General features: G+C 62.9%; 3 protein-coding genes across 8 annotated transcripts; 1 reads left to right on the forward strand and 2 right to left on the reverse strand.

Moving 5' to 3' along the window:
- The first annotated feature begins 1,974 nt into the window (after positions 1-1,974).
- Positions 1,975-6,137, forward strand: TIGD5 (tigger transposable element derived 5). The gene has a single exon (XM_040625944.1). It carries the CDS (start codon positions 2,009-2,011, stop codon positions 3,794-3,796), a length of 1,788 nt encoding a protein of 595 aa, XP_040481878.1. The 5' UTR covers positions 1,975-2,008; the 3' UTR covers positions 3,797-6,137.
- Positions 6,138-6,884: 747 nt separating this feature from the next.
- On the reverse strand, positions 6,885-12,220 carry PYCR3 (pyrroline-5-carboxylate reductase 3). Of its 3 annotated transcripts, none has more exons than XM_040625945.1 (6): positions 12,065-12,220; positions 10,286-10,350; positions 9,576-9,755; positions 9,031-9,243; positions 8,622-8,714; positions 6,885-8,016 (listed from the first exon to the last, which is right to left on the reverse strand). In XM_040625945.1, exons 1-6 carry the CDS (start codon positions 12,159-12,161, stop codon positions 7,681-7,683), a joined length of 984 nt encoding a protein of 327 aa, XP_040481879.1. In that variant the 5' UTR covers positions 12,162-12,220; the 3' UTR covers positions 6,885-7,680. The 3 variants fall into 3 exon arrangements, with proteins under 3 accessions (XP_040481879.1, XP_040481881.1, XP_040481880.1); XM_040625947.1 differs by having other exon boundaries at positions 7,872-8,162; XM_040625946.1 differs by having other exon boundaries at positions 7,872-8,402.
- A 2,784-nt stretch (positions 12,221-15,004) lies between these two features.
- On the reverse strand, positions 15,005-20,243 carry GFUS (GDP-L-fucose synthase). Of its 4 annotated transcripts, none has more exons than XM_040626100.1 (11): positions 20,091-20,243; positions 18,989-19,154; positions 18,543-18,657; positions 17,238-17,366; positions 17,080-17,153; positions 16,753-16,886; positions 16,590-16,654; positions 16,116-16,182; positions 15,878-15,957; positions 15,614-15,713; positions 15,005-15,354 (listed from the first exon to the last, which is right to left on the reverse strand). In XM_040626100.1, the coding sequence occupies exons 2-11, from the start codon at positions 19,132-19,134 to the stop codon at positions 15,299-15,301; spliced, it is 966 nt and encodes a 321-aa protein (XP_040482034.1). In that variant the 5' UTR covers positions 19,135-19,154; positions 20,091-20,243; the 3' UTR covers positions 15,005-15,298. The 4 variants fall into 4 exon arrangements, with proteins under 4 accessions (XP_040482034.1, XP_040482035.1, XP_040482036.1 ...); XM_040626101.1 differs by having other exon boundaries at positions 18,989-19,145; positions 20,091-20,225; XM_040626102.1 differs by lacking the exon at positions 17,238-17,366.
- Positions 20,244-20,436: the final 193 nt, after the last annotated feature.

The raw sequence follows: 20,436 nt of genomic DNA on the forward strand, positions 1-20,436 counted from the left end.
ATCTCTGCGGCCCTGAAACACACCACTGCATCAGACACCGGAGAAGTTTTTGGTTAATCTTTAAAAAGAAAAAAAAAATCACCTTCAAGAAAACCGCTTTCACAAAAACGTTAGTCAAGCACATTTGCCCACCTGTGCTGAACCCTGGTAGCCTCACCCGGCTCCCCAGGGGCAACGCTGAGGAGATGGCCCTGCACCAAATCCTCAGGACGGCAGCTGTCTCTGGCCCATCAAGGGCTGTCCCCAGGCCATGAACCCCACAGCAAGCCCCACTCCAGACGAAGGAAAGGCCGGCCCGGAGGGCACTCCCCAGGACTGGCAGGAGGCCCAGAACAGTGACTGTCCTACAGCGGTGACCGGTTTGTGTGCCAGTCACTCCGCAGGACGATGCTGTCCACGGGGCTGGGCACAGGTTCAAGATCAGATCCCATCTGAACCAGCCCACTTACAGGCTCAGAGTACCCAGGAAAGGTTGGGGTGTCAGCGCTGCTCCAGTGGACGCCTCCTAAGGCATGTCCTTCCCAGCCGAAGGCCAAGCCCACTTCCTCTGGGGAGGCACATGCCAGGGTCAATTTAAGAAGTGCTCCTCCCTCGGGCAGGGACTCCCCCCCCCCCCGAGTTTAGCCAAAGATTTCTCTTGCTCCGGTGTGGCCCTTCCTTCTGGGAACCCTGACATTCACTCTCCACCCCACACCACCCCCTTGGCTCCAGGAGGATCCTTTCCTCTTCCTTCACAGTGCCCCTGTCTCGGGGAGAAATCACCCACACCCCGTCAGAGGCTGACTTCCACGGAGCCTCCTGCCAGGGCCACCTTATCCAAACCATGACTCCCGGGCACTCAGAGAACCCTGCGAGTTCCTTTTGAGTCATTCAGCAGACACGTCCTTGCTCTTTCCCGCGTCCACGAACCGTCAGGGTTCCACGAGGGTTGGGCCGGAGCCTGTCCCCCAGTACCGGCGCGCAGCAGGTACCCAACAACGCGTGCCGGACCAAGGAAGAGCCCCTGGACCCCCGGCCGCCGCCCTCCCGCCGGGGGCTGCGGCAGGGCCCGGCCGGCCACGTGGCCCGCGCACCCCGCCCCTCTGCGCCCGCAGCACTCGGCCCCCCGCCCCGACGCCCGCACGCTAGCCGCACTGACGGCCCGGGCCCGGACGCCGCAGAGCCGCGGGCGCACCCCGGGCGCCCGCCGCCCCGGCCCTTGGGGGCCTCCGCGGCGCGTGCGGCTCCTGTGGGCGCAGGCTGCGGTACTCACGCCTGCCAAGGACGCGGCGACCAAGGAGGAGGTCTCGTGGCGCGGGACGGCCGGGAAAAGGAAGAAGGGGCCAGGCCGCGCACGGGAAATGAAGCAGCGAGATGTACCACGCGCCGCGGAGCGCGCACGCAGGGGAGGCGGCGCCCGCACACGGCCCGCCTCGCCGCCAGAGCCCTCCGCGCCACTCGACGCTCCCCGCGGCCGGAAAAACGGAAGGCAGTGGGAGACCACCACGGGGCTCGCTGCGTCCCCGTGGAGCCGGAGCGGACAGCCGGCACCGGGACCGCAGCTCGCCCGCCCCCCTCCGCTGCCGGCGCAGTGGGCTCGTCGGGCCGGGGCGGGGCGGAAGAGCCCGCACGCGCCGGAGGACGCGCGGCGCGCGGGGCGGGGCCGGGCGGCGCGCGGGGCGGGCGGGGCCGGGCGGTGCGCGGGGCGGGGCCGGTGTCGGGGGTCTGCGCGCCTGCGTCCCCAGAGCTGGCGAGACAAAGGGGAGGCGGCCGGCCTGCCCCAGCGCCCGCCCCGCGCGGCTGGCCGGGCCGGCGTGGCCCCGCGCCCCGCCTCCGCCGCCGCCGCCGCCGCCGCCGCCACCGCCGCAGCCATGTACCCCGCGGCCCCCCGGCCGGGCTCCAGCGCCGCGGCCGCCACCCACCGCCCGGGCGCCCCGCGCAGTCGCCGCGGCTCCCCGCGCCCAGCCCGGCCCCCGCCGTGCGGCCGCCGCCCCCGGCGCCCGGGCCGCGGCCCCGCGTGGCGGTGAAGATGGCCTTCCGCAAGGCCTACTCCATCAAGGACAAGCTGCAGGCCATCGAGCGCGTCAAGGGCGGCGAGCGGCAGGCCAGCGTGTGCCGAGACTTCGGTGTGCCGGGCGGCACGCTGCGCGGCTGGCTCAAGGACGAGCCCAAGCTGCGCTGGTTCCTGGAGCAGCTGGGCGGCGAGGTGGGCACGCAGCGCAAGAAGATGCGGCTGGCCAACGAGGAGGAGATCGACCGCGCCGTCTACTCGTGGTTCCTGGCGCTGCGCCAGCACGGCGTGCCGCTGTCAGGGCCGCTCATCCAGGCGCAGGCCGAGGCCTTCGCGCGCCAGATCTACGGGCCCGAGTGCACCTTCAAGGCCAGCCACGGCTGGTTCTGGCGCTGGCAGAAGCGCCACGGCATCTCCAGCCAGCGCATCTACGGCGAGGCCGAGCCTCTGGCCGCCGGCCCCGCGCCTGGCCCGCCCGTCAAGCAGGAGCCCGCGCAGCCCCCCGGCTCCAGCCCCGGCCCCCTGCCCGACCGGGCCCCGGCCCCGCCGCCCCCCGCCGAGGGCGGCTACGGCGACGAGCAGATCTACAACGCTAACGTCACGGGCCTCTACTGGAAGCTGCTCCCGGAACAGGCCGCGCCCCTGGGCGCGGGAGACCCCGGGGCGGGGGGCTGCGGCCGGCGCTGGCGGGGTGACCGGGTGACCGTGCTGCTGGCCGCCAACCTGACCGGCAGCCACAAGCTGAAGCCGCTGGTCATCGGGCAGCTGCCGGACCCGCCTAGCCTGCGCCACCACAACCAGGACAAGTTCCCAGCCTCCTACCGCTACAGCCCGGATGCCTGGCTCAGTCGCCCCCTGCTGCGGGGCTGGTTCTTCGAGGAGTTCGTGCCCGGCGTGAGGCGTTACCTGCGCCGCAGCTGCCTGCAGCAGAAAGCTGTCCTGCTGGTTGCCCACCCGCCCTGCCCAAGCCCGGCTGCCAGGATGCCCGCCCTGGAGGAGAGCGAGGAGACCCTCCGGCCGTGTCGGCCTGAGCCCCTCAGCCCCCCGGAAGAGCTGCAAACCCCGGATGGTGCCGTCCGGGTGCTCTTCCTGTCCAAGGGCAGCAGCCGGGCGCACATCCCTGCGCCGCTGGAGCAGGGGGTTGTGGCCGCCTTCAAACAGCTCTACAAGCGGGAGCTGTTGCGGCTAGCTGTGTCTTGTGCCGGGGGCTCGCCGCTGGACTTCATGCGCAGCTTCATGCTCAAGGACATGCTCTACCTGGCGGGCCTCTCCTGGGACCTGGTGCAGGCAGGCAGCATTGAGCGCTGCTGGCTGCTGGGCTTGCGGGCCGCCTTCGAGCCCCGGCCCCCGGAGGAGTGTGTTGGGCAGCCGGCTGGCCAGGCTGAGGAGGCTGCAGAGCACAGCCGGGTGCTCAGCGACCTCACGCACCTGGCAGCCCTGGCTTACAAGCGCCTGGCGCCTGAGGAGGTGGCCAAGTGGCTGCATCTGGACGATGATGGGGGGCTGCCCGACAGCTGCAGAGAGGAGGCAGGCCCTGGCCGACCCCCTGTGCTGGCCCCTGCGGCCCCTCCACCCCCCGCCAGCCTACCCTCTGTCATGGGGAGTGGAGAAGAGGAGGAGGAGGCCTCCGTGCCCACTGCTGGGGAGGCTGTCCGGGGTCTAGAGACAGCTCTTCGGTGGCTGGAGAATCAGGACCCCCGGGAGGTGGGGCCACCGAAGCTGGTGCAGCTGCGCTCACTGATTAGCATGGCCCGGAGGCTGGGGGGCATTGGTCCCTCTCCTGCAGTCCCTGAGGATGGAGTGTGACGGAGTCAGCCTGAGTGGCCCCCCAGTGGCTGTTCTGCTGCACTTGGAGGGAGGGGACACGCACAGTCTTCCATTTCCCCTCCCTCCCTCCCCTGGGATGGCCCCACCCGATGGCTCAGGGGGCTCCAGGGATTCCGGCCCCCAGGCTGGCTTGAAGGGGCTCTGTTGGTGGAGGGTCACCTGCTCCACTGGTCCCATTCTCCTGAAGGGGAGCCAACAGAGGGGCCCCGGGCCCATACACCTGCTCCCTGGGCAAGCACACTTGTGGGGTCTGTGGTTTTAGCCGGGGTCCCTTCCCATGCACACCCACCACCCGCACAACATAGCGCGCTAATCAGAGCAGCTCTCAGTTTTCCTGCCCTGGCTCTTGCGGGCTGTGCCTGTCTGTACCTCCTGCCCTCCCGGGTGGCCCAGCACATGCACTGGACAAGGGGCCGGCACTCCTGTGAGTGTGGAGCCCTGGTGCTTCATGGTTCCCATGCCACAGCCATGCAGTCATCTCCATTAAGTCCATTTTTACAGATACCCTGCCTGGGGGCCAGGGTGGTATCTCATTCCCCAGCCTGGGGCTGGTCTTGGAGGTTCCCTGTGTGGAGGCTGGGAAGGGAGGATGGTGCCCAGCAATTGGGGATCCGGAGGCTCCGGACGCAGCAGGGAGTGTAGATATTTCTGTTCCACTGGGATTGTTAGTTTTCCTTAGGAAAATTCCATTCCAAANCCGCTCTTGTTCTATGGGTTAGCAGCCTTCTAGACTTGGGCCCCTGGTGACTTGACCGATGACTGACAAGCTCCCTGGACCAGCCACAGGCCACTTTGTCCAGCCCGCCTGGCCCAGAGCCATGCCATCTACCTGGAGCGGGGCTGCAGTGCTGCCAGCCAGATGGGGACAACCGTACAGTGCCTTAGTGCTCCTCCTCGGCTGCCCCACCCCTGCGGGCACTACCGAGGGTGTGGCGAGGGAGCCGCTTCCCACAGCCCCAGGAACTGGGCTTCTGAGCAGCTCCGTCTGAGAGGAGGAGGAGGAAAGTGTTTGTGTGTTACTGCCCGGCTCCAGGTTTGGAGTCCGGCTGGTGGTCTGAGGCCCAGCGGTGCCCGTGCCTCCCAGGGGCGGCTTTTGGGGACGTGCTGCCCAGAGCCCTTGTGAGAGGCAGGGGCCAGGTCTGAGGTGCTGCCTGCCTGGCCTGTCTGCCCTCCCTTCACCTCCACCTGCCCCACATCCTCCTGCTGTAGAGGGGTGGTGTGTTCGTGGGAGGGGTGGCCATGCACTGGGGGGCAGCTGGAGGGAGCCCCCAGAGCACCTTCCCCACAAGTCTGAGAACATCAACTGTTTCGTGGAACGGTCCCCAGTCAAAAAGTGCGTGTGTGTGTGTTGCATACATATATCTCAAATCCAAAAGCTGAGGGAAGGTGGGAAGAATGTGGGAGCAGGGGCTTGCCTAGCCAGGCCTAGGGCAGCAGCCCCTAGCTGGGGCCCCTCTGGCCTCTCCACGTAGTAGCGGTCTCAAGCCCGCACCCCTAGAGGCGCCTTTGGCCGTCTGCGGCTGGCCCTGGGACTCTAACCTGAGCAGGTGGCACAGGGCTTCAGGAAGTCTTAATTTCATAACATTCCATGGCAACTCAGGGACCTAGGGCTGGGAGGCCCCGGCCTCCACTCTGCCAGGCCTGCCCACAGGGGCGTCTGGAGAGACAGACCTCAGGGCCCACGTGGGCACTAGGCAAGGGTGCACCTGGGGCCCCAGAGTTTCTCCCTGCGGAATGGCTGAATACTCAAAGCAGCAAAGGTTGCTGCTTTTCCAAAAAGTGGCTCTTGGTCAGGGTCATCGCTAGGGCATCCGGTGGGCTTGGCAGCTGCTGGGAAGGGAGGCGCCACGGATGAAGACGAACTCGTGTGTAGGTTCTGCTAAAACCACCCTTGACCTGCACGTTTTGGGGGGAGGAGACCAAGCTGCAGCCAGCAGAGAGCCCGTCTGAGAGGCACGGCCGTGCCCCAGGCGGGCTACGTGCCCGGGAAGCTACCGCCAGACAGCCGGTGGGCTGCAGGTGCAATGGCGGCATGTGGTGAGGGGAAGGGCATGCCCTCCAGGGACCCCCAGCCCGTCTCGGCCCAGCAAGTCAGGATTGCCGCAGGCAGCCCTAGGAGGGGGGCTGGGTGCTGTTTGTCCCTAGATAAGGGTCTCCACAGGTGAGGCTTGACTCCAGGGGCGTGTCCTTGAGAGGACCATGGGCTTTTGGGGTGCGTGCTCTGTTGAGGGGCCTTTTCACACCCACCCTTGCTGATGGGGGAACTCACCCAGTCGGATGGGCCCGATGTGCTTTATAATAAAGGTCTGTGTCAACTTCATGTGCAACCCTGCTCTAAAGTTTTACTTTAATATATTTCTTTGGATTTTGGCGAATATTTTACTTATTTAAATAATCTGCACCAAACATGGGGTTGAACTCATGACCCTGAGGATCAAGTTTCACGCTCTACTGCCTCAGCCAACCACGTACTTCCAAAGTCTTAATTTTGTAATTTTTGATCCAATGCTTAGATCTAGAACACCTCATAATTTGAAAATGTGAGGAGATATGAACACTGATGAAAGGAGAAATTCTATCCACCAGTCTCCTGGAAAAGTAATTTGAGCGCTATGTTACAAGGTGAGTTGTGGCCAGCCAGTGACCAGGTTGCAGCCCTGACGCCCAAAGCCACTGTCATTACTCCTGTCCTGTCCAGGGCCATCACCATCTGGGGTACGGCTGCCCTTACAGCTGGGCTAGGGGTGCACTGAGGCGCCTCTCATTCCGCGAGTGGCCTGCTCACGGCAGGGCTGGCCAAGGTGCATCTTTTGCCCCACAAAGCAACCCATCCAGCTTCTCGGGGACTGTATGGAAGACGCACCGCTGAGCCCACCCTGGAGGGTGAGGCTGGGCCAGCAAGGGAGCCAAAGGTGCTACCCTTGCAGACCTTTCCAATGATGGCGCCCTACTGCCAGGGTGGGTAACCTCTGCACCCTACCAGCTCCCAGGTCCCAAGCCTCGGCCGAGATGTACTTCCAGGCCCTTGGAATCTGCTTTATCAGCTTAAATACCGGTCACTCAGTGCTACAAGATCGCGCCTTTATTCCCATCTCAGATCAGTCAGGTGGGGAAATGGCCTCAGGCTGACCCTTCTAACAGGTGGAAGGGGCAGTCGGCCAAGGAAGGACCAGGGTGGGAGGCTGGCAGGTTTGGGGATGTGCCTGGGAGGACAGGCTGGAGGCTGGCGATGGAGGGCGGAAGCGTGAGCAGGGGGAGCGTGCTGTGGGGGTCTCATCAGCCACGCACAGATGGGACTGATTTGCTTCAAGTCTCAGTTAGTAACTGGAGGCGGCTTGCTCCACCTTGTGGCTGGCCCAGTCTCAGTAGGCCACTGGGGGGAAGTGAGGGGAGCTCCAGCACTCCAGGGCCTTCGTGGGGTGGGGAGGCTCCAGGAGCCCCAGAGGCAGTGAGGGGCAGGGAGAGCCGCAGGCAGCCCGCCCACCACCCAAAGGCCCCATGGCCTTGGTTTAGGACCTGAGTTGCTGGCTCTCCTGGCCAGGTGCTCCATTCAGGGATGTGCCAAAGAGCATGTCCTGCAGTCAGGGGCCAGGAGGGCCTGCAGGACAACCCAGTGAACGGTCATCAAGGCCGGCTCCACCTGCTGCTTGCCAGGAGCTTCGTGGGGGAAGGGCCCGCACCGGCTGAAGCCAAGTGCTCATTCCACAGCCAGCTAGGCCCGTCCTCCTGGACCTCCGCTGGCCTACGGCTGACCAGCACTGTGGCACACCCACCTAGGGCTCTGTTCATGGGGGCTCCCCAACGGAAGGACCCGGTGCAGCTCCTGCTCAGCCAGGGAAAGAGCAACCAGCCCCACTGTTTCTTCAGGGGCTGGGAAGGTCGGGGCCTAGCTCCCTGTGGGTGACACCCCCCACCCCATGGCAGGTCAACCCGGGGACAAGACCAATGTGGTGGCCTACCAGCGCTGGCTTCATGGAGGAGCAGCCTGTCTCTTGCGCGGTGTCCAGGTCCCCTACCCTGAGCTGGCCGCAGTCACACAGCTGCTGGAAGGGCCTACCCAGCCGCTCCAGCAGCAGCTCTGCTCCTGCCCTCAACCCCCCAGCTGAGCACGCAGGGTACCTGGCCAGCAGTGTCAGCGCTCCGGCCCTCCAAACCCAAGTCACCCATGATGGTAGACCACTGCCATGGTGCCTTCTGCCCTGTGGGGCGGGGGGGGCAGGGAGGGGGGCGGAGGTTCCCATGGTGAGGGGATCCCCTGCCTGCGAATGAACAACTCCTGTCCTGTTTCTTCTCATTTCCTCGTGTGGAGGTCAGGGGGCTCCTGCATGGTGGGGGAGCTGCAGTCCTGGGGAAGGGGCAGGGAAGGAGGGACTGGGGGCAGCCCGCAGCCACTGCCTGTTCCCTACTTCCCGCTGAGCTCCCTGGCCCGGCAGGTGGCAGCCTCCACGGCACTCATGGTGGCAGCCCGCAGCCCACCCTGCTCCAGGGCGTGGAGCCCGTAGATGGTGGTGCCGCCTGGCGTGCACACGTCTGTCCGCAGCTGAGCCGGGTGCTGCCCCTTCTGCTGCAACATCTTGGCTGTCCCCTGGGGAGAGGGGCCTTGGGGGTGACTTAAGGGAGGTGGGAAGCCCCTTCTCCAGCTCAGCCCCACGGTGTAACCTGCTTCATCATGTGTCCACCCCCCACCTCCATCCCAGATCTTCATCCAGGCTTCTTGGGCCTGCTCTCCCCCTTCCCGCTGCTCCTGGGAGACATAGCAGCCCATCCCTTCTCACATGACCCCACTGGGGCTGCCTTCACTCACCAGCAGAGTCTGAGCAGCAATGCGGTGAGCCAGGCCACCAGGCATGCCCATCTTGATGGCACCTTCGGCCAGGGCCTCAGAGAAGGCACACACCTGTAGCAGTGGGGGGTAGAGACTGTCAAAGCCAACACTCTCCTGCACACAGCACCCAGTCTGGACAAAGCTCAGAACCTTCAGGAACACAGCCCAGAGTGCTGGCCCCCAGTGCAGGAACTAGGGCTGAGGGCTGAGCCCAGGGATCTGACTGGACAAAGGCCAGAAGGCAACGATGAACCGGAGAGTAGAGCTCACAGGCAGCCCGGGAACCAAGTCACCAAATCCCAAAAGCCGGGGTCATTGCAGGGACTTGAAAAGTCTCCGCTTTGCCAAGGGCTGGCCTTGGGGCCGTGGGGGATGAGACAACACTCACAAAGGCCACGCCGCTGCCACTGAGTCCGGTGTGGATGTCCACGTGGGCCTCAGGCACCTCCTCGCACTGCCCACAGGCCTCCAGCAGGGTCTGCAGGAGCGTGGCCTCGCTGCTTCCAGCATGGCGGCCCCGTGCCATCACCATGGCCCCCTCTTGAACCATGCAGGGCAGGTTGGGTGAGACCCGCAGCACCCGTGCAGTTGGGGGCAGCAGCTGGTCAGAGAGAAGCTGGAGTCAGGAAACATGTGGGATTGGCCCCGCCAGGCAGGCCCATGCCTCAGCCAGTTGTGGGCTCCCTCCCATGTGTCGTGGGTGGGGTGCCAGCAGGAACCTGAATCCCAGCCCCCTTGGCCACCTGGCCACCTCTTCAGGCTGGGGTTGGTCTGGGAGGCTGTCTGTCCCAGGTTTCACCCATCCCACTTTCCTAAAGGGCTGAACCCAGGCTGGCACCAGTCTGGGATGGCAAAGGGTGGGAAGTTCTGACCAGCAGAACTGACTCTGGGGTCAGAGCCTCAGGTCTCACATAACCCCCACAGGCTACTCACCTCTTCCAGGGTACTCAGAGAGACGCCGGCAGCCACAGACACCAAGATGTGCTCAGCGGTTACTACAGGGGCCACCTCTGCTAGGACAGCAGGCAGGACGTGGGGCTTGGTAGCAAAGAAGACCAGGAAGCAGTTCTGCAGAACCTCCTGGTTGGAGTGGGTGGTCCGGCAGCCCAGAGCCTGCAATGGGGACAGTGGGATCGGGGCTGGGTAAGTGGGACAGCCTCCCAGACCATAGCCCTTCCTGTTGGAGGCCACCCTGCATCCCCAGGGGTCCTCATGGGTCTCTCCCATTGCAAATGCCTGCACCAACCCCACTCCCAATAACCAGGACTCACCCAGACCATCCATTCTTGCTCAGGACCAACCCTGAACCTCACAGGACCCCTGATGTCAGCACTTCCTTGTGCCCTCTGACCCCAGTGAGTGCCCACGACCATCTCTGCCCCCCCAACACACGTGTACACATGAGTGTACACACACACACACACACACACACACACACACACCTTTCACTCTGTCCTAACCTTCCACAACCTTGACCTTCCTTCTGGTCTTTGGCCTCCCCTTGCCCAGCCCAGCCAGTCTCAAAAGTTTAGCCAAATAAGCAGCACTTCCTGGCCCCAAGAACTGTCTCAGAGGGACAGGGGCCAAGAGCCACCATGAGTCCCCAGGAAAGCCTCAACTCAGAAGAGCTGGGCCCAGCTCACCCGGAAGTGGGAGAGGTTCCTGTCAGTCGGTGCACTGGCCAGTATGTGCTGAGCTTCTACTTTTCCTGGAGAGAAAGGCAAAGCAAAAGGGTCAGTGAGGAGGTGAGATGGAAGGAAGAAGTGCGGAAACCAGCCTGGCCTGCCCCTTACTGAAGGGCCTCTCATGCTCAGCCAGGCCTGGGCCATCCTGGCCCCTAGCTGGCCTGACACTCTGTGAGAACCCAAGTGCCTGGCAGGGGTGTTCCGTGCACCCAGGACCGGGCACTCAGCTCCATTCTATTTTGCTTGTCAATCGTCACTACCTGCCTGCTGCTGCTGAGTCCACAGGGGGGCTAGACGCAAGGGCCAGGAGCTTGTCCAGTCTCACGAGGACACAGCCTCCAGGGACAGGAAGGCTGGGGTGGAGGAGGGGGCACGGTGGAGAGGGGGCCCAATAGGGGCTGAGCTTCCCTGGGTGTTGGGGGTGCATCTATGCTGGGATGTCCAAGCAGAGGCTAAGTGCCCATTTGGTAGAAATCGTGTGCATTTGTGGCACACAGGGCTGGGGAGATTAGGGTCTACCAGGAAGGCAGAAGTGCACCCCACAACCTGCACACAGAGCCAATTAGGACAACGACACCCGCCACGCATGCCTGCACATACCAGCACTGTGTTCAACACCAAATCTCTCCAGTCCTGGGAGGAAGGAGGTAACGCCAGGTCTTACAGGTAAAACACCTGAGATGTGCAGTCAACTATTTTCTGATGATTTTGACCCTTCTGAACCTTGACTGTGGCTGAAGGCAGAAAGCCAGCCCATAACTTGCATGTAAAGGTTTCTAAAGACTAGGACAGCACTGTCCTGCCTTGCTGTAAATCAGTGGTTCTCCCCCCGGAAAGTTTCTGCCCCCAACCCCAGGGGACATGTGGTAACTTCTGGAGACAGTTCTGGCTGTCATAATTGGGGGCTGCTACTAACATCCAGTGGGGAGAGACCAGGAAAGTGGCTAAACACCCTACAATGTGAAGGATGGAGAATTGTCCCACCCCAAACGTCCATAGCGCCGACGTGGAGAAAACCTGCAGCCCGCCACCGCGGTGGAGCCGGCAAACGGGAAATAGAATCGGAGTCTCAAAAGTCAACCCACTCGACCCAGGCAGCAGACCAGAATTTAGTGGGAGATCCCGGGCTCTAAGGTAGCGCTGAGCGAGGAACTATCACCAGAGCCAAATACTTAACTTCACATTTTCTAGCAGTCACACGAAGCAAGTAAGAAAGACAAAGTTAACTCTAATATATTTTATTTAACCCAATGTAAACAAAACTCTATCCTTCCAAATATTGGTTTTAGTCAGCACTAAAAATTACTCAAATACGTTACTTGCTCATTTTGTGTGTGTGCTACATCTTCCAAACCCAACACAGATTTTTTTCTACAAACTCGCAGCACATCTCAACTCGGACCACCCACATATCAAGTGCTGTGTGCCCCACGTGGCTCACGGCCCCCCTGGGGACAACCAGCTCCTCCCACGCACACCCCTCGCCGCTGTGCTGAGCAAGCAGTCCGCAGGGGCAGCGTCCGCGATCCGCCCTGGCCCACGCCCGGCCGGCCCGCCCCGCCGCACCCTGACGACCCCGCGCGGAGGGCTCCCTTGTGGCCCCCGCTCCTCGCCCAGGGGCTCTGCGACACGCATCCCTCCGCGCAGGTGAGCTCCCGGCAGGTGAACCCTCCCCTCGCACACCGCGCGGGCGTCGGACGCCCCTGGCTCCCAGGCCCGGGGACCCACGCGCCCCACCTGCTCGGATGAAGCCCTGCGCGATGGCCTCCGCCATACGTCCCGCGCCCACAAACCCCACGCGAAGAGGGTCCATCCCCTGCCCCGCCGCCGCCATCTTGCCACAGCCCCGCCTGATCTTGCCCCGCCCCACGTCCTGGCCCCGCCAATGGGCTACGCCGCCCCGCCCCTGTCCTCGTCGATTGGCTGCCAGGACTTTACTCTCCGCCCACTCCCTTCCGGGCTCTGAGCTCTAGGCTCGCTCTGCACCGAGTCCCTCCTCCCGCCGCTTATTGGTCCGAGAGAGCGAGGCGTTGCGGGGGTGCCGCGGAGCATGGCACCCGATGGTCCGCGCGCTGCGGCAAGAATGGCCGAAGACGAGGCTTCAGTGCTGAGGGCGAGAGCCAACCATGGCCGGACCCTGGGTGCGTGGATCACACTGGTTTCCAAAGGGCAGCTTGAGAGACTCCCTTAAAAGGCGAAGGGTCGGAAAGGGTGGGTGCTTCCTCTGACTGTCCCGGAGGTCTGCGCCCTGGAGGGTGCCTGGTGGGTGTCCCTCGCGGGGACGCTGCAGAGCCCGGGAAAGCACTGGCGGGTGGCCGCTGGGCAGCTTCGCTTCCAGGAGGAAGCATCCGCCCTGATTCTGATGAAAGACCGGGGCAGGCAAGGTCCGGACCCTGGCCCACCATCGGGACTTGTCAGGAGCTGGGGAGCGGAGCCCCGCCAGCCTTAGGCCAGTTTCTCTGGGTGGAAGCCGCGTCCTCAGGGCGCCCTGGTTCTCTGGAGCCTGGGAGTGGACTCAGGCGCGGAGGGCAGGGCTGCCTGGTCGGGGCTTGTTGTCAGCGCCTCTCCAAGCTGCAGCGGGTCCGGGTGAGCGCATAACGTGGGCACTGCCAGAGAAGTGTGTGAGCAGGGGCCTGTCGCTCTACTGGGTTAAAGAAGCTCCTCCCGCCAGCCTGGACCCTTATTTTCTTGGGCCTCCCAGGCTGCTGCGAGAAGGCCGGAGTCGGGGCGCCTGGGCGGCTCAGTCGTGGAGCGTCTGCCTTCCGCTCAGGTCATGATCCCCGGTCCTGATGGGGCTCCCTGATCGGAGGGAAGCCTGCTTCTCCCTCTCCCACTCCCCCTGCTTGTATTCCCTCTCTCTCTCTCTCTCTCTGTGTCAAATAAATAAAATTTAAAAAAAAGAAGAAGAAAAAAGGCAGGAGAGGTCTTCCTGACGCCTAGGTCCCCCCGCGGGGACCTGGCCCATCTTGTTGGTCCTGGGGGGTGGGGGGCGCTGATGGAGTGCTTGGCCAGGCAAGGGGCCGTGTCTGAAACTGAGGGGAGCGGAGGGGTGGGAGAACTTTAATTTTTAACTGACATGGGAAAAATAAGGCTTGAAGATCAAAGATTGTGTTTTTGTTTTTTAAAGATTGCATTTAAAGAATGTTTTGTTATTCTAAACTCTACTTTGCCACATTCTAAGCTCTTCAACAATAAAATCCCCTCATTCATTCAACACTGCCCCCACAGCGTGTGGGCCCTGCTCTGGGCAGGTGATGAAGGCCAGGCAGCCGCAGAGCACAGGCAGCGGAACCCACACTCGAGGACCAGCATTCTGGCTGAGGACACGGCCCCTCTGCAACACACACACACACACACTCATGACAGTACAGACGGAGGCTCATCGGGACACACAGCCACTATCTGTGTCCTGCCAGGTGTGTCCAGCTCTCTGCTATGCTGGGCCTCCCTCCGTGTGTTCTCACATGGCTGACTCAAGCTCCAACTCAGGCACCACGCCCTGCCCGAACCCTGACAGGAGCAGATCCTTCATTCACAAAGGGCTGGAGCCCAGCGAATACACAGTGGAGGCTGACCCAGGTCCTAGAGCTCCCAAGTCCTGGGAGGAGGGAGAGGCTCCTGGGCATTCCCAGAGAAACACACAGGAATCCTGCAGCAGAGTGCACCCTCAGAGAAAGCAACACCGAAAAGGCGGGGGAGGCACAGACGGGAAGGTCCTGGGCCAGCCCCGGGGGATAAACACTGCAGCTTGCTGGAGAAAGACGGTGGAGACAAATGCCCAGAAAGGCCAGCTGGGCACAGGGACAGAGGTTGGAAGTCGTGCCTGGCACAGGGAAGACAGCCAATACTGCCTGAACGGAGGGCAGAATCAACATGATGCCAGGCACCCCTGGGGTCAGAAGAAAGCTGGGAGCCACCAGCATGAGGATGACAAAGGGTGACCCAGGAGAGACAGGACCTGAAAGGAGGGTGGGCCTGGAGCCAGGGAAGGTATCTGAGGGCTTTGGAGTTGGGCACTCCTGGGTCCACACCCCAGCACTAACTGGCTGCCTGGGTACTTGGCTGGATTCCTGCTGAGAATGGGGAGGTCTGTGCTGCTCACCCCTACCCACCAGGCCCAGTAGGCCCTCCTTTGTGACACCTGTTACTGTCCAGGGGAGAAGGGCAGGCCAGGCCCCATCACGAGCGGCCACCTGAGGGCTAGGGAGATGAGGGGCCAGGCCTGGTACAGCTCTCTCCTGGGATCCATCCGTTCACCACCCTCCCCTTGGATCCATCCACATGCCTCCTCAGCCTGTCCAAATCAAGAAACAGCTTTGTCCCGCAAAGTCCCTGCGCTGACAGGTAGGCCCAGGGAGTTCAGGCCACCCAGGCCTGCGTATGACCTCATTGGAAAGGCTAAGCTGTGGCCACAGCACCCGCTGGGACTGCTACAGTTACCCTGCCCTGCATCTCCACTGGCTGACCGTCCCCCGCCTCCACCCTGCAGCCAGCATGCACACCCGCTTTACCAACCACTGCTGCCCTTCTACTCCAGGGCCAGTCAGCCCCCCTGGCCCAGCAGCTCTCCAGAGCTGAGCAATCAGCAGGTGAATGGTAGGTCCTGGGGTTAGCCAGGCTCAGGGAGATAGTGCCTGGGGGGGGGGCAGGGGCTGGCACAGAGCTGCTGGGGCCAGGCCTGGGAAAATGGACTTTATTAACTCCCAGGGAGTGGGAGACCAGAATCAGAAGGGGACACACTCAGGACCCCGGGACTCGTGTCGGGGAGCAAGGTGCTGGGTCTGGCCAGGCCTTGGTTTCCCTGAGGACAGACATGAATGGTGGCCCCACTGCACAGCTGCACAGAGCTGCCCTGCTGGAGGAGTGGAACGTGGGTCCAGATTGCTGGACAGTGCCCTCCTCCCCTGCAGGGTCTGAGGGTGCTGCGTCCGGGGCCTCGGGGGCGGCCGGCACCTGCTCCCACACTGTGCTTCACTTCCGGGCCTGTTCGTAGTTGTGGGTGAACCAGGCACAGGTCTCCTTCACAGCTGCAGAGGTGGGCAGGTGACAAGTGGTGGCAGGTGAGGGCTGGGGCTGCACTGATCTCCACTGGAGGAGATGGGGAGGGCAGAGGCCCCAGCAACACAGGCAGTCACCCGTTCTGTGTCCTGCCTCCCCGATAAGGGTTTGGACACTAAAGCCTGAGGGTGTCCACAGCTTGAAGTAGGGAAGCCAAAGCCAGGAAGGGGGGGATAGGAGGTCCTGAGATATGGATTGGGAGAGCCATGGGAGGACCAGGGGGCTCACCCTGCTTGAAGGGTGTAAACCGGAAGTCAGGCAGGTAGGTCCGAAGCTTGCCGTTACTGGCCGTCTTCTTAAACTGCCCATCTGACTTGGTTGTATCAAACTAGGTGCCTGGTCAAGGCCACAGCAGAAGGGGTACCCCCCGCCCCTGCCTGCCCTTGAACCTCTTCTGCCTTTCCCAGAGGGAGCCTTGGGGACAGAGCACCACCCCTCCTCTCCAGCTGCCAGGGGGAGAGCCATTTTGGGTGCACCAGAGCGAAAGGATACAGTGACCTCCCCATGGAAGTCCATGGCCTCCACCACGGCTTCAGCTGCCTCCTGGATAGAGACCTCATCCTCCTCACCCACTGTGGGGAGCCGGGGGCCAACAGCCAGGTCAGGCCTCCTCCGCCTGGCCTTGCGGCACCCAGCCCCCCATGATACTCTCATTCCCAACCCCAGCTGCTCGCAGGACAGACGTGGGTTTGGCCTTGCTGCAGTGGCAGTGGGGCCAAAGGGTGCCCACCTGATAGAATGATGGGCTCCACCTCATTGTACTCCCGCAGGACCCAGATAAAGAGCCGGGCCAGGTCCTAGAAGTCAAACAGGGTCAAAGGCCACAAGTTATGGCCACATGGGGCCACAGGCCACCCCTCCTAAGTGCTCCTGCTCAGTGAGGGCAGCCCAGGCTCCATTGGGGCCAGAAGTCTCTCCCTTTGGGCAGCTCTTATCCAGCTCAGCCCAACAAAGTGGTGTCTCTCCTGAGCTCAGTGCTGCACCTGGAGACTCCCACGGGACCAAGTGGAGACTCCCACGGGACCAAGTGGAGACTCCCACAGGACCAAGTGCCTATAGCGACCCAGTGAGGACCAGTGACTGCTCCCCCAAAGGCTCAGCCTGAACCCCCACTCCTTTACCATGCCCCCTCGAGCTACCCCACAACCAGCATGGCAGGCCAGGAAACGTTTGGGTGGAGAGCTAGGCACCGTCCCACACCAACCAGTGAGTAGATGAACTGCCTCCGTGGCTTTCCAGTGCCCCACACCGTCAGGGCGGAGCCGCTGCCTGCAGATTTAGGGACGGGGCAGGTGTTGGGGGGTGCTGTGCCAGCCACCACCCCTCCTCCCAGCTGAGGCCCTGGGGCCCCACAAGCAGGCACTCACTCTTGGCCAGGTGCACCTTGTGGATGAGGCCAGGCAGCACGTGGCCATCCTCGATGTTGAAGTTGTCATGGGGCCCGAAGACGTTAGTGGGGATGACAGCGGTGAAAGTGCAACCATGCTGCTGGAAGTAGGCCCTGCAAAGTCCCAGTGTTTCTTCTGGCCCTTGTCCTGGGACCACTGACCCACCACACCCTCCCTGGCCTCATGGATGGAAGAACCAGAGGCCCTCAAACAGGGGCCATGAAGTGTGGGAGCCCTGCTGGGGGAACCCACGGGGCCCTCCTCCCTTTTCCGGTCAGGTCTCAGCTGGGCACGTGGGCAGAGGACCTGTTCTGCACGTCGATCATCCTCTTGGCGTAGGAGTAGCCAAAATTGCTGCTGTGCGGTGGCCCGTTGTGGATCTAGGGGAGCAGGCAGGGGAGGCCTTTGCTTCCCTGGCCCCACCCCCCCCTGCTGGCCCCGCCCCTGATGCCCCCGCCCCTCACCATAGTCTCATCGATAGGATAGGTGGTCTTGTCCGGGAAGATACAGGTAGACAAGCAGGAGACCACCTTACGCACGCCCACCTCGAAGGCTGAGTGCAGGACGTTGTCGTTGATGTGCACGTTTTTCCTCTGGTGTGTGTGGAGGGGAGGAAGGGCGGGCAGGGCAGATTCAAGCCCCTCTAGGCAGGACCCTGGACCTTACCTGCCCCTCCAGAAGCAGGACACACTCCGGCCCCTCCCACGAGGGCAGCACCTCAGCCAGTTTATCCTAACTGCTTCCTGGGACAAGGCAAAACCTCCCAGCATAGACCTTCCAGAAAACCATGGCCTCCTCCAAGCCTGTTACGTCCTTAGCAGGCAGTCCTTCGACCCCTACCCCACCCCTGGGGCTCTGAGATGCCGGCTGGAGGACAGGAGCACACCCTCTAGCTCGGGGCTGGACCTCACCCACACAGGCTGCTGAGGGCAGGCCCAATCTGGCCTGGGGCAGGGATGGGGAAAAGGGGCCCCCTCCATTCCCCTGACCCAGAGGAGCCTACCCAGTAGCAGAGAAGTCTTGGCCAGCCCCACTCCTACCCAGACCCCCATTTTCTGTGAATCCTGGGAGGAAATTGGGCATTTGCACCGCTCTTAGGAGAGGGAGAGATGGCAAGTAGGCAGCCTTCTGGGAAGACTGCTACTGAGACAAGGAGAGCCCTGGGGTGACAGGGGCCTTGGGCAGAATCTGATCTGAGCCTCAGCCTTCCCTGTACTTGATGCAGGGCTGAATCACACCAAGACCAGATGCCCAGAGATGGTGGGGCCAACCCTCAAGGGCACAGCCTGGCAGGAGCAGGGCTATAGGCAGAGCCCTGCTCTCCTCCTGCCCCCTCCACTATAACCCACGCCCCCAGGCCACATGCCTCAGACCCAGAGCCCAGCTCACATCTCTGCACCCCAAAATGCATGGTGGGCCTGGTTCGGTGCAGCTGGAACCAGAGAGGTCCAGGAGCAGGAGGGTCTAGAGGCCCAGAGGGCTCAGGGGTACGAACCAACCATACCTACGTCAAACAGCAAATCCTGGTTTCTCTCGGTTCCCCCAGCCCCCTGGTCAGCTCCATGGCTTTTCCTATTGGGCCAAATACCCCCAGGCCCACCTGCATGCCCATCTACCTACCAAGCAGGTGTGGATCACTGGAGACTCTACAGGGACTGCCCGCACCAGGTTGTGCCAAGCCTGACCCTTAGGAACTTCCTGGGGCCAAAACATAAGCATGGCAAGCCAACCAAGAAGTTCCCAGTGCTCCATAGGGCCCTCTCACTTACCCAGAAGTCCAGGTTGTATTTGATATTCCGGAACAGGCCCCCCACCATTGCAGCAAGGTGGATGACATGTGTGGGCCGGACCTTTTCAAACAGGGCTCGGGTCTGTGCAGCGTCCCTGGGAGAAGCCAGGCCATCAGAGGCCCCCTGGAGGCCTGAGGGAAGGAACTAGCACCCTGGGGTTGGGGTACTGGTGGCAGGAGTGGGCAGGGCTGATGGCAGGAGGGGCTGCCAAAAAGGAAAGTGGCCAGTTCAGGCACCAGGTCTTATGAGGGTGTGGGCTTCCAGGAACAGATACGAGGATGTTTGCCTAGAAGCAGAGCTGCACACACCCAAGCCAGGCCAGCCACCTGGCGGGAAGGACCCAGACATGAGGCTACCAGGCTCAGGGACAGGGCTGGTCTGGAGCTCTGAGTCCGGAGGGTTTGCTTCAGGATGGGTCCACTCACGTGAGATCAGCGTCCTTGGAGGAGACGAACACCCAATCCTCTCCAGGAAGCCCAGCTCCATCTGCTACCACCTCTTGGATGGCTCTTCCCACCAGCCCAGATCCACCTGTCACTAGGATTCGTACTGATCCCCCAGGCTCACTCATGTTGGCTGCACCTGTGGGGGCTAATAGTGGGAGGCAGACGGAACCCCACTCCATGGAGATGCCCCTGCTTGGGGCACTACCCTTAGCACTGGACCCCACAGCAACCATCCACGGGCTAGTCCACGGTTTCCTGTGGCAAGTGAAATAGGATGAGACCCCCACCCCACCCCGTGGAGGAGACAGAGCCTGCTGGGAACCACAGAGACCCAGCTGGCCTGAGTCTTCTCCTCCTAGCCCCATTCCCTAGGGAGCCCTCTGCATAGATCTGCACAAGGGCCTTAGGGCTCCCACAAAGCCAAGAGAGCCTAGTCCCAGACTCTGCCCTGCAGGCCCAACCCAAGACCCACACAGGGCCAAGAAAGGGGACAGTCGGCACACCTTGGGCTGACAAGTGGGGAGGCAGACAATCTTGGGGTTGAGGGCTCCGGGCCCATATCATGAAGGTGACTCCCAGCCAAAGCTCACATGCCACAGGCAAGGAAGGAGCACCGCCCTGTGTTTGTAGTTGGGTGCCCACCCGCCGCCAGCTGGTCCAGGAGAGCCTTCACCAGCCTAGTTCCTCCGGGGCATGTGGTGCTTCCGGCTCAGAACTGGACAGGCCTCAGGGCGCCACCACCCTTGAGGACTCTATCCTCGGGGCTGAAAATCTGCTCAGGCCCCTGCAGGATCTGACCCGGCTGCAGGGCCCCATATGGCAAGCATCGCTGGGAGGGGATACTGCCCCGACATCGGCTGCTCCCGACCGCGTGGGCAGCCCAGCAGCAGGCCGGCGAGGAAACACCACCGCCACTCGGACTCCTTCCACACCACTTTCCTGCCCACGGGTCCCCTTCCACGCCCTCGGAGTCCCGACACCCCTCAGGACTCCCCGGCTGTCACGGAACAGCCAGAGCCTGGGCCCCGGCTCGCCACGCCGGGTTTCCCGCGGGGACCCCCGGCACCCCGCACCGTCTTACCTGCGCCCTGCTCCACCTGCCCGTAGCCCGAAGAGCGGCTTCCGGCAGGGGCTCGAGTCTCCAACCGCGTGCCGTGGCCAGGTGGAGGGGGCGGGACCGGGAGGGCACCGACGGGCCCGCCCTCGGCACTTTGGGAAATGCAGTCCTGGGGGACGTCCCGGGCGCTGCTGGGAAGTGGAGTCCGGGAACGCGGGGCAGTCTGGGAAATGCAGTTCTCGAGGCTCCGCCTCGGCTGGAAGTGTCCCGCCGCCAGGGCCTCCGGGTGCGGGGCAGAGACCCCCTTCGCCCCACCCCCACGCCCCCGGGGAGGGTGGGCGGTGTGAGAGCAGAGGAAAACGCGCGGCGC

Source organism: Ursus maritimus, unplaced genomic scaffold (genome assembly GCF_017311325.1).
Source record: "Ursus maritimus isolate PB19 unplaced genomic scaffold, ASM1731132v1 scaffold_9, whole genome shotgun sequence".
In the NCBI taxonomy this organism is placed as follows: domain Eukaryota; kingdom Metazoa; phylum Chordata; class Mammalia; order Carnivora; family Ursidae; genus Ursus; species Ursus maritimus.

Coding starts and splice junctions, on each gene's coding strand:
- GFUS (XM_040626100.1), bottom strand. CDS start 19,134: ATGAGTGAGCCTGGGGGATCAGTACGAATCCTAGTGACAGGTGGATCT. Junction 17,367..18,542: donor AATACAACCTGGACTTCTGG/GTAAGTGAGAGG, acceptor CACACACACCAG/AGGAAAAACGTGCACATCAA. Junction 16,887..17,079: donor ATGATCGACGTGCAGAACAG/GTCCTCTGCCCA, acceptor GGGACTTTGCAG/GGCCTACTTCCAGCAGCATG.
- PYCR3 (XM_040625945.1), bottom strand. CDS start 12,161: ATGGCGGCGGCGGGGCAGGGGATGGACCCTCTTCGCGTGGGGTTTGTG. Junction 9,756..10,285: donor GGAACCTCTCCCACTTCCGG/GTGAGCTGGGCC, acceptor TCCCCATTGCAG/GCTCTGGGCTGCCGGACCAC. Junction 9,244..9,575: donor CTCTGAGTACCCTGGAAGAG/GTGAGTAGCCTG, acceptor CTCTCTGACCAG/CTGCTGCCCCCAACTGCACG.
- TIGD5 (XM_040625944.1), top strand. CDS start 2,009: ATGGCCTTCCGCAAGGCCTACTCCATCAAGGACAAGCTGCAGGCCATC.